This window comes from Macrosteles quadrilineatus, unplaced genomic scaffold (genome assembly GCF_028750875.1).
Source record: "Macrosteles quadrilineatus isolate MER2022 unplaced genomic scaffold, UCM_ALF_1.0 Scaffold_2__2_contigs__length_208266976, whole genome shotgun sequence".
Classification (NCBI taxonomy): Eukaryota; Metazoa; Arthropoda; class Insecta; order Hemiptera; family Cicadellidae; genus Macrosteles; species Macrosteles quadrilineatus.
The window spans coordinates 159,627,101-159,639,915 of record NW_026542595.1 but is presented as its reverse complement, the minus strand read 5'-3'; the positions used below and the strand labels follow the sequence as shown (position 1 = coordinate 159,639,915).

Genomic DNA, 12,815 nt, shown 5'->3' with positions numbered 1-12,815 from the left:
ATAGAACCAAAAATTGAATGAGTACTCACAAGAGTATATTAATATGACATCAATCATTTGTTATGAACAAATAAGGCAGGCAAGGTGAAAGTAAGTTAGAAATTACAACACAACCTACAGGGATAGAACATGGAACGCCATAAAAGTAACAGTTTTTAATGTTTGTATTACATATGAAATTATTGTACAACAGATTTTTGAACACTAAGCATCAGTCACTAAACACAGAGATCTCACTGGTTTGTTGCAGAAAAGACAAGACCTTGAGATGCTGGCGTGTAGACGTACCAACGCTCTGACGTGGGTCGGACTGGGACTGATGGGAGTTCAGTTTGGGATACTGGCCAGGCTCACGTGGTGGGAATACTCTTGGGACATCATGGAGCCGGTCACATACTTTGTCACCTACGGAACGGCCATGGCTGCCTACGCTTACTACGTACTTACCAAACAGGTGAGCTGCCTCAGTCTGCCTTACATTACATTACCTGCTATATGAGTGAAGGATTAGTGATGAATAGATTTGTTACTACTACTACTATGCAGAAGCGGGGCAGAAGAAGGGCAGAATGCGAAGAGTGGAGTGTGGAGAAGCGATTTTAGTGGTGTCTGCTCCGCTTCTGTGAAAACAGTACCAATAAATTACTTACAAACGAGGAGAGCGGATCCTGCTTTCCACACTCTGCTTCGGCGCCTAGGAAAACCTAGCTTAAGAACAGTTGGTCCTTTAGCTAGGACCAACTATATCAAATTAATAAAAGTACCGATGAACTTAACAAGATTTTAAGTACATGGTTATATACTTAAAATTTTTGTCTTGACAAGAAACCTTCTGAAAATCCTATTCATTTTTGCCATATCTCTCTTAGTCACAATCCCTTTTTACAGTTTTCCACACTTATGTAAAACCCAAATCAGCTTTGCTTATTTCTATGTTGTTATTTCATTTCTTCATTTAAATCAGGTGTACTTTTTGTTTATTTTATTTCCTTTTTTTAGCTCAGTTTAACCTTACGTAGATAGTGTTGTTGTTGCGTACTAGTTCATCACTTTTCCATACTTTTATTCAAAATTGATTTAAATATATTATAATTTTATTTCCTCTTTGTTCTAAATGCAATTTCCTATTTTTCTTTCACATCCCAATTTCTTGATAGCTGAAAGTTATTTAATTTAATGTTTATTTACATCATATTTTTGATTATTATAAAAAAAACATTGTATTTCTATCTTCAGTACAATCACTACATATCATTTTTATTTTCAATTTTATTTTAAAACCCACATACAATTTTTCATGGGATTTAACCCTCCGAGTGTTATTTGTCGCTGCAGCGACACATAACACACTTAGTGTAGTGTTTTGTGTCGCTGCAGCGACCCACAAACACTGTTTACGACAAAGGCTCTATGACTGACAAAATCGGATTGAACTGGATCGAGTTAGGTATCGTTTTATTTTACAGATTCAGAGCTTTCTCCGGAGGTCTGTCTCTAAGCGCTTTTCATTTTAGTTCCGAAAATATTGTAGCAGACAGCTGACGTGCGTATTTGTAAACAGCTTGGTTAACCTTGAACCGATGACTGATGTGTTTTATTACGTTTATCATTGTTTTAGTGTTAAAAATCAAAAGTAGTGATATACGTGGTGCATTATAAGAAGATTTAAGTGATTTTGAATGGCTGGTTGATGATCCTGAAGAAGTAGGTAGTGATATTGATGTAAATTATCAGCCAGATTCCTAGCTGTGGTTAGGCTATGCATTCTTAGCTAAACGCTATGTACTGAAATCTGTTTTTTGCCCATAACTTATTTATTTGCAAATCTACTTCCTTATATTATTATGTATTTGTAATCTTCATAAAATTTAGAACAAAGTGGCTATTTTCAAATATTTATAGGCCTATAATTTATACAATTTCATTGAGCGCAAACTTATTTTTTTTTGAAAATTTTCCAAAATATTCTTTTTTTACCTAAACAAATTTTTTGAAACAAATGTTCCTTATGTTTTATGTATAATATTGAAGCCCATGATTTTCCAAAGAAAATGGTATATAGAACAGTATAATTAACATTGTTTTCAAGCTTCTCAGATCCGTTTTAATGAAACCTTGCAAATGAGCAAAAAATAGGCAGACATTAAGGCCAAAACAAGGGACACTCGGAGGGTTAAGCAAATATTACTCATTTTACTTTAAACTACATTATACAATCCGTATTGTGAACATTGTTAAATTCTACATGAAAGAAAAGACATTTTTTAAGTGATATTTTAATCATCAAGACAGGAATGAACTTGAACTTAAATACCTCAAGAAGCTAAGAATCTATCAAGACGGTTCCATCAATGAACTTGAAAAAATAATGATTGACATTCTCGATGAGTTTCAATATAAGGTTTTTTTTTGACAAATTTACTCTCAGAAATTGAACAACATTGTATATAAAAATTGAAACTTGTCTTGTTTCTTCTTTTATATAATTTATTTATGTAAAATATTTAGCTGACCAATCCCAACAATATCAATTTTGAATTGCTTCATTTAGCATTTTTTTCTTTGCCTAATTTAGGCTGGTCCTTCGATTTATTTATTTTATTATTTTTATATCTTCAACTACCTTTCCCTCACAGTTGTATTTTACACTATACATATATGATTGTAATAGTATGCTGGAAAACTTTGAACAAGGAGCGCATAGTGGCATTACAACTCAATGTTGGTGGAAGACCTCTACAGAACAGAGGAAGAGAAAAATTAAATTACAAATATTTATTGATGCGAACATTAGACTCACATGGTCCTGTCTCACAGTTAATATTGCCAATATAAATATAAACTAAACTATGATTTTTACAAACATGATTTAAATTCAAAACTAAATAATAACTCTAGACTAACAGGTACTTAGAATCCCGGTTTGACGGCGTACCGTACTACCTTGATCGGATGGCCATGGCTTGGCGCGATGGTGTTCGTTAGGTATGGTGTGGAGGAGAGAGACTGTGTGTGGGTGAAAGTGTATGTTTTGTTTAGGTATTAAGGAGTGACAAAATCATAATACCTAAACAAACACATTCACCCACACACAGTCTCTCTCCACCACACCATGCCTAACGCAGGCCATCGCACCAAGCCATGGCCATCCTATCAAGGTAGTACGCCGTCAGGACAGGATTCTAAGTACCTGATAGTCTAGGGTAGGGAATCCCAAAGGTGGCATGCTGTTATGCTGAGAGCTAGGTATTAAAACAAAAATGTTGCATTGGCTCACCTTCATCATTACTTTTTCCATTATAATTGTTTAAAAAGTGTTAAAAGTGTAATATACAATTTTTGTAGTTCTTAAGATGTTTCAATTATTATATTGTAACGTGGCACTGTGTTATATTTATATTTTCTATGTATTTCTAAAATTTTAAATTCAATGAGCCCACTGGTACCACTAAGATAATTAAAAATTCCATCAAGAACAGCTGGGTCCAGTCTCAAACCATCATAAAATCTCTGACTCCTCTCAGAAAAACCGGCAATTTACTGATAACTTGGCCTGCACTTAATGAGTGTTCAGTTAGAAAATTATAGTCCAGGGGCTAAAAGATAAATAAAAAGATCACAAAACTTAACACTTATATTTTTTCCTAAATTCTCAGACTTCTCAGAGAGGTTAAGAGGTTGTTGAAGCTATTCCCTAGTTTAACCATTTATGATCAGCTGTTGTGTCACTGTTGTAGGAGTACATCCTGCCCGATGTCCGAGATCGCCAACACCTCATTATCCTCCACAAGCGAGCTCGCAAGATCGGACTCGACCTCGACCAGTACAACGCCCTTAAGGACGAAATTGCTAAAACCGAACTCGACCTGACACGATTGCGAGATCCGCTGCAAGTTCACCTCCCTCCGAGATATCTCTCAGCTCTAGACATGAAAACATCTCCCCTCGATAGACTCAAGTCTCTATTGAACAAAGCGAGAAAAAAATAACGTCTATAGTTTGAGTGAACTGCGGAACGGGAAGAGATGATGTAACGTACTTAACTAAGGAACGAACGAATCGAGAAATATCCTGAGTATTTTGTCGCTTAAGCTGTATCGAACGCTTTGAGTTGCGTTACTAAAAGACTTAAGTCACTCCTAAATCTTAACGGATTTTTAAAAGTAATCATAAAATTGAGATGAAATTCATTTATTCCCTAATGTGCTCCAAAGGCATTGTGTTATTAAAATATAAGTTTAAGTTTTATACACTGTCAAGTCTCACCAAACATATATTGATTTTTATATTCTTTCAATAGGCATTGTCTCTTCCCCCATACCAGAATATTTGTTTATATGCTACCCTTCTATTATCTGGTGAAGTAGTATACTGTATACTCGAGCTCTGTGATCTTATCCAGGACGTTAGATCGTGTTTGTCTGTTTTCCTCTATAAATACTTAATGCTTACCTTCTTCCCAGATGTTTGCATGTACAAACTGTTTACTCTGAACTGTTTATAAACAAGCTGTAGTTACAAAATGATCTTTATCATTATTTTCTTATTTATATGAGGCTGGCTATTCACTATGAAATGCACACTATGACAAATAATAGCAAGACAAATATGTTTTTATGGCTGTTTACAAAAATACTTTTTTTTATTGATCCCCTTTTAGAGTATTTTTTTACTGTAAACACAGCTTCAGCATTGTGATTGTCCTTGCAATATTCAAATTTAATCATGTCGACTTTTCTACATAGTGTGAAATGTGAAATCTTTTTTGTTGAAGGAGATTAATTTGTCTTTTTGGAAAGCCATAGAATGATTGGGATTTATTGATTACAACATAAACAGTTTAAGCTACAAAATAAATTTAGTTGCATTATCTTTGTGATTAACATTAGTTGTGCCTTGTAGACTCTGTAGAGACATATCAAACCTACTCATCTGTCCAATGTCCTAATCCAGCTGTTAGTGCAAATGGTAACTCAAATTTGAACGAATAATCAGATGATTCGGTTCCACTTAGGCTGCTGGGCAAGTTTATGTAGGATCTGAAAATTGAACGCTTTTTAAAATGACCTATTAAAAATGGAAACTAAAAATTGTTAAGCCATTAAAAATATGTAAATATATGTTAACAATTCAATACACATATATTTATCCAGTATTTTAATAATAGGAACTAATTGAGTATTCATTCATATAAAATAATAGAAAATGCATTTTTACTAGTAACAAATCATAGCGTAAAAGCGTAAAAGGTTTACTGAAAGAATCATTTCTGTAACTAGTCAAATATACAATACTACAATGTCATATTATATAAGAATTTACCTCCTTATAGTGTTTACTGTTTAAGCATTTATTTATGAAAGAACATTTATTTTCTTCAATATCTCTAACTTATAATTCATATGTGTGCTTCTGACTTGTATTTATTTCAAATCAGCACTGAATGCACAAGTTGTTTATGTTAAAATATGTAATTATAAACAACAGGTAATTTGATTGTTATCTAGAAAAATAATACAATCCTATAACATTAATTTTTGTCATACTGCAGCAAAAACAACTGTTTTCAATGTATAAATTGTGCTTCTAAAGTAACTATTTTGCTCCTTAGGGAGTAAAAACCAGCTGTTGTAGATCACGTCAGTTTTAAATTTTTCTTACTTCTTAACTACGGTTGTAAGTTGTAAGCAATCAGTTGTATTAATTGTTTTCAATCAATTCAACGCTTGCAAGACGAAGGAGCATAAGTGAATATTAATATCATTTTGACTTACGCCCCTTCGTCTTGCAAGCTACAAATTGTTCATTGTAGCCGACTGGATTGAATTTTGTTTACGTTGAATCTAATGAGATGAATGACACGGGAAGCCTAAGAAATTCAAGAGAACTATTGATACAGAATATCAATAGGTAGTTAGTTAGTATCGATGAATGGACACACAACACAATTGTGATAGACAAAATGGTTGAACAGAGCTGCTTGTTAACAACAATTCAAAACAAGATGGAAGTTAATTTGGGAGCTTATCTTTACATGAAAACTATTTTTGTTTTGTAACTAAGCTTGTTGGTGCAATATGACAAAAAAATATAATCATAGACTAACCAACACAAGTAGACTTTTCATCCCATTGTAAATTTTGAAGTTTGTTTTTCGTGTCCAGTTCATGTACGTCGACACTGATCGGTAGTGCAGACAAACTTTTTTCTGTTATTTTAGGGTTAATTTCTTGATTTGGTTATCTATCTAGGAGACCAGTTATTGTTTATGATTAGATCGTTTTATTTGGTTAAACGAGGATTTAAATGACTCAAATAACAAGAAACAAATTGTAAACAAAACACGACCTCTACAGTGCGACGTACAGAACTAACAATATTAATTGGCTTCAGCTGTTCCATAAGGATGACGAATCTACCAAGGGAGTATGTTTTATCTATGATATAGTTCATCACATGAGCAAAAAGTATCTTCTCCACCCTTGCTTTCCTGAGCTTGTGTTGAAAAAAGTCACTTAACGCCCTAGTAATAGCTATTTTATATGTACAAGACTGAAGTACTGACCGCGTACTTGTGTTACTGTAACTCAGTATTAGCCGCACATATGTGCTGAGTTAACTGAGAATTACTGTGCACAAAAGTGCTGCTCATCAAAATTAATTGTGTTATCTCTGAAAAAATAATATGTTTTAACATTTCGCTAGAGCACAAACTGTCTTTTAAATGTTCTCCTATTAACGAGTATTTATATGAGGAAGCATGTATAGCTGTGTCAACTTCGGTCTTGGTAAATTGAAATCTTTTGTAGCTTCAAAATTAATCCGGCTTCTAATTATTCCAATAATAAGTTAGTCCAAAATTGAAAAGTTCTTTTTATCCTGAAATTAGCAAACAAGTTCAATAACATACCATTTCTACTGTTACATTTTTGTTTACAAGTCTAAAAACGTGAACAAAAATTATGTAACGTAAGTGTTAAGCACAAAAGGTAATACTTGTATTCTTTGTTGGGTCTTCTCTCAAAGTGATTGTTACTTTTCTCTCTGGTGCTTGTTATACCAAAAGGTCTTGTTCTGTAAAATATTTGTCGGTAAGAGTTGCCATGATGTACATTTTGTAAGATTCTTTCTCGATGTTTAAATAATACATAGTAGTATTTATTAACTTTATACCATTATAGACTAATGACTCGGAGATATATCAACATAATGTAACTAGAGGACTGGATTGTACGACCAGGTAGGACGTTAGTTCGCTTTGCTCAATGCTTGATCGTTTGTGATTCTCGCTGCCATTTGACCACAAGTTATCTGACAGTTCGCTAGTGCTATTTTTTCTTGTTATTACCGAATCCCGTGATATGGGTCGTTCCGTAACAGTGTAAAAATGTGTTGTTAATGCTGCCAGATTTTATTTTTCAATGGTTTTATTAGTTTGTAATTTCGGATTTCACGAAAATGTTGTAGCACAAAATGAATGGTGTTATGAAACGTTTGACTGTGTTGGAAGTACATAAGTGATTTATGTATATGATAATTTGTTGTAGTCAAAGAAATGTAAAGATTTATTTTTGTTTGTAATTAATTAAATAGCTAGTTGTATATTTTCATAAAATCTTTCTTCCTGTGTTCACGATATAAAACTCTGTAATTTTGTTTCTATTTCAAATCGGTTAAAAGATGCAAGAAAAGGTTAACTAAATGAATATTAACAAACTATATTTATGAATCTGCACTATTGACTATGGGAGTCGTTATAGATTGACTTTAGCTTAGAGTAAATTTATAGTCTTCTAAAGATAATGTTAACAAATACATGGTAGTAGAGTAGGTCAGTAAATGTTTTTGGATTTTTATACAAATATATGTTTTAACTAATGTTATACATTTGTGTCCATTGTTGATATACTTTATCTAAAACTTTTCCAAAAAGTGTAGTGTTTTAATTTTGTCTCATAATTTTGAAAAGTTTTATAATTTATCTGTCATTAACTGGAGTCAGCCGAGTTTTGCCGTTTTCTCCTAGAGTTTACCTTTATTTGTACCTTGGGCACATTGCAGATATTCAACCGTAGAGTTTAGGCTTTTACATGTACACTGTACACTGCTCTGCACATTTTGACTTTCTAACCAGCTTCGGGAAATAATGTACAGTTATGGCACATTTTGGAAGGGGTTTTTAAGCTTACTTAGGCTTAGTGCGCACAATCAATTTTATAATTTAACTTATCGAATATGTGATGAATTTATTACTTATAAGAATGTTGTTATTGTTGGTATTGTTAAGACTAAGGTTTAACTATCGAGAAATCGTTTTCGATTGATATATAATATGAATTTTTCCCTAGAATGACAAAAAGTTACAAAAAATTATTACTACGAATATTTAACGTCGTAGCGACGATGATTGAGAGTTTTCTAAACATAAATCCATAATCTATATTTAAGTGAGAACAACTTTCCTGTTATTGCATATTGAAACGTTCAAATAAAATTATATACATAGCTAAGGTGGTTCTCTTCTTTACCTTTTGTTCCAATTGTTTAGGAATTTTTTTAAATATTAAGTTCCCCATTCTGTAAGCCGTAATCAGTCCTTAATATCTGAGAAGAACCATGATATTTTATAGTGTCTTATAATAATTCACTTCCCCATAACTTTAATTTCTCTTTTGGTTCTGCATTAGATCCTAGCATAGACCATGTTATATACAGCCGGATGTGCAACTGACTCAGGTATACAAATGTTTGGGCACTTCTAGAAGTGCTAGGGCGTTGAAATTTGGTCTTGGGCCCAAACCCGCAGGAAAATGATGAAAAGTGACATTTTAAAATTATAACCCCCCCAAAATCTTGAATATCTCCCCATGTTATTCTTATGGGGAATAGCATTGAAAGGGGTTGACTTTGGTGGTCTCATTTGAACCATTTAGAAACGTGCTAGGGACTTGACATTTTGTAGTATGGGATCTTAAACTAATGATGAAATTTTCAAAAGCCCTATTTTCAAATTTTAACCCCCCCCCCAAAAAAATCCAAAATGGCAGACATATAAAAACGAAAAAACACGATTTTTTAAACTGCTATAACTTGATTTAGCCTGTAAAACCAGGCTAAGTTTTAGATTAATTGGATTGAAAGGGTAAACTTACATTTTCTTCTTCATTAAATTTTTCAATATATATAAGAAACTATGGGAGAAGTCTTAAAAGGTGTAATGTCCAAGACATTCCCCCCAAAAAACCTATAAGAACAGTGATGGTTCTTAGGGGAGAGGGGCTACAGGGGCTAAGGCCTCCTCCCTCATTGGACCCAGGACAAATAAATTTAAACATACATTTTGTCATAAAAACGTTACAGAAGTTTTTGGATACAGTTTTAAACATTATCAATGCCTGTAGAAAGTCACTAAACTGCTTTAAAAATACAAAATTTTTCACTCCAGGTGCTCCTAGTCGTGTTAGTGAGAGGTTTCTGCTGTACTCATTTGAGTTAATGTGGCAGTTTAAAATGTCTGTGTTAATTGAAAATGCCGCGAACTGTGAAGTGCGTGCAGTTATAAGGTACAAAAATCACCGAATGGCTGCAGCACTTGCAGCTTACGATAATGAAGGTGACTCACTACTCGATCGCATCGTTACTGGGGACAAAACATGTGGACTGCGAGACGAAACTGCAGTCAATGCGCGCAGTGGGGGCACACAAATTCCCCCAACCTAGGAAGTGCATGCAAACGATGTCAGCAAGGAAGGTGATGGCAACTGTTTTTTGGGATAGGGAAGGTGTAAATTTTGTGGACTTCCTGGAAAGAGGCACTACAATAAACTCTCAAAGGTATTGCCAACCTCTGCAAAACCTTAAAAGAGCGATACAAAACAAGCGCCGGGGAAAGTTAAGCTCAAAGATCCTGTTGATTCACGACAACACCCGGCAATGTCACTCACAAAGTTCTTGAATCTTTTAAGTGGGAGTTGTTTCCTCATCTGCCGTATATTCCCGACCTGGCACCAAGCAACTTTCACTTATTCCCAGCAATGAAGAAGTGGCTGGCTATGCAGCGTTTTGATAACGATGCACAGCTGCAATAAGAGGTAACCAAGTGGTTGAAGACGCAGGCGGCCGAATTCTACGACAAAGGAATTAAAAAGTGCCTTAATTTCAAAGGTGATTATGTTGAAAAGTAGTATTTAAGTGTGGCTTTCATTTGTGTGTAGTAAAATATTTTATCAAGACTTTGTTTATCCTTCATTCCAAAACGTAATCTACTTTCTGGATAGCCCTTGTACTTAACAATAGTTATTTGCGTAACTAGTGTGCAAAGTAGTACTTTGCGCTCGTGTTCCACATTATATTTTTCCTACAGTTACTATGAAGAATATAAATTTAATTAGTCTTTCAAACACTGAACAACACTTTTAAGTTAGGTTAAATCTAAGCGTTGAACGACAATAGAATGTTAACGTTAACACGCAACAGGTTTGTTAAGTAAGTCAAAGGTTGGGAAATACTGCACCAGCTGATCGTAGTTGTAGTATCATTAAATGTTGCCAATGTTTTCAAGCATACATATTACATGCCTAATACAAGCATACTATAGTTCGGCCGCTTAGAAAACGACCTGCACGCTAATGCTAAACCAATGCTGGAGGAGGTCGCTTTCTAAGCGGCCGAACTATAGTTTGTGTTGTTTAGTTGAAATACTGGAGTGCAGCAAAGTGAAATGAGTGCAGCAAAGTAAGTTAATGCAGGAATTAGTTATTTTGCGTCCTATAATCAGTGCAAGAAAGCCCACTTTGTCAGGTAATGTAGGGGGAAAATGTCTGACAGAATGTGTTAAAAACACCTAACAAAATCATAAATTAACTATATGTGATGTGGAAAGCGAAAAGGGGCCTCTTGTCGGTGTTGCAAAATTTTTAGTGCAGCCGATATAAGTAATTAAGGTCAAAAATATCGAAATTAGTTTTTTTATCGATTTTTATACCTCATTTAAGAGTACTTGGAGGCTAGCGGCCATCTTGAATAATTTCAAACAGCTGCTGTAATTTCAAAGAGTTATTTATTGTCCAAAAATATTTTTTCAAACATCAAAGTGATCTTATGATCACTTTGAGATTAGAAAGTATGATTGATGAAAGTATGAAGTATGATCATACTGTGAGATTAGAAATGTTCTTTGTAGTTTTGAATTGTTCTCCAAGGGAGTCCATGGAAGCTATCGGCCATCTTGGATTTGCCCGCCATGAGAGCAATGTTAATTTCCTTAATTTCAAACAGCCGCTGAAGAGTTATTTACCATCTCAAAATATTTTTACAAACATCAGAGTGATTGTAATTTAAATATCTAATATACTGTGAGATAAGAAATTGTCTTTGTAGTTTTTTAATTGTTTAACGAGTTACAATGTCTAGGCTCCAAGGACTCTTAACATAGAACAGGGCAGTATCGGTTAAAATATCAAATTGTAGATGTAAAAGTTGTTGAAAATTGTAACAGTTGATAAAACAATAACAAATATTTGAAATTGTTGACAGTGGAAAATTTTCGGTTGTAAACAATGTTACTTTCGGTAGTAAACAATTGACAGCTGTTGAAAATTTTGCAGGTTGTAAACACATAACGAAAAAAGCTCAACTCATAGTAGTGTAGTGAAAAAACATTTAAATGAATACTATACTGTGAGTTAAGACAAAATTTGGCATTGCCTCCAAATAGGACATTAACAGCTTTCTTTTGATACCAAAATTGTTTCTTAAATAAGAAAAAAACTGTTTTTTGCGTATTTGAACTTTCAAAATAGTTTTTCTCTAAATGACCCTTTTCCATAACAAAATTTAAAAGTCCTATAACTTTAACAACTACAACAAATCGTAGATGCATGGGACTTGCACCAAGTGATTCGGAATTTAATAAGGAATTCAAATATATTATAAAACTCAAAATCAAAAATTCCTGACAAGAGGTACCTATTCAATTTTCACATCACATATTATCAATTAATTGAGATGGACACCACCTATAAGGGTATTTTAACCCATATTTTAAGTATGAGTAAAAGATGACAATACAACGGAGTGTAGCTTTAAATGAATTACCTAATGAAAATAATTTATCCATCCAGTAATCAAGACCAAGCTATTCTTAACACTAAAAGGAAGTTGTTACTGATTTCCGGATGGGTTCATGACAAACCCGAACAATCAATCCCATGACTAAGCTTTGTTTCCCGAAAGTCCCTTATACTTCAAATAACTTCCACACTAAGATAAAGCGAACAAATTCATGTTAAAAGTACATTTTTCAAAAAAGTTAGTATTTTGTCATCTCTGTATTTTATTTAGTGTGTACCATTGTCTGTAACTATTCAATTGTAACTGACAGTTATTGACAACTAAACAATTGTCTGTAAGTTCTTGATAGGCAATGGTCAAAACCCTGTTCTTATTACTAGTAGGCTGGGTCGGTCAGACAGATATCGACCTTCGTGAGCATTTGTCGCGCAAGTAAGAGGAGGTTGCTTTCTAAGCGGCCGACCTATAATCTCAACTTTTTGTTGGGCACATCAATTGGTATACAAATGGCCAATGTGTTCACAGTTGTCTTAGCTTGAGATCATTCCTGCGACCTTAGGATTGAATGACAAGCACCATTATCACGTGACAACCTAGTCCATTTACAGTATACTGTATGTATGTTGTTTGTACACATTTTAGCAAATTTCCCTATAGGGAAGTAGCTATTACCGTAGGTCTCATGGTAAGACCTAGGCCCGGGACCGATTTACATTTTCATTTTTATGTCCCCAGAGGCCAAA

The 12,815-nt window shown here is 33.9% G+C and overlaps 1 protein-coding gene across 1 annotated transcript in view; it reads left to right on the top strand.

The window, feature by feature from the left end:
* The window catches only part of LOC128985962 (calcium uniporter protein, mitochondrial), a 301,746-nt gene extending 293,236 nt beyond the window's left edge, over positions 1-8,510 (top strand). Inside the window, exons 8-9 of the mRNA XM_054405975.1 lie at positions 251-454; positions 3,738-8,510. Of these exons, the coding sequence (XP_054261950.1) occupies positions 251-454; positions 3,738-3,989 (456 nt within the window). The 3' untranslated portion in view covers positions 3,990-8,510. The remainder of the gene's footprint in view (positions 1-250; positions 455-3,737) is intronic.
* Positions 8,511-12,815: the final 4,305 nt, after the last annotated feature.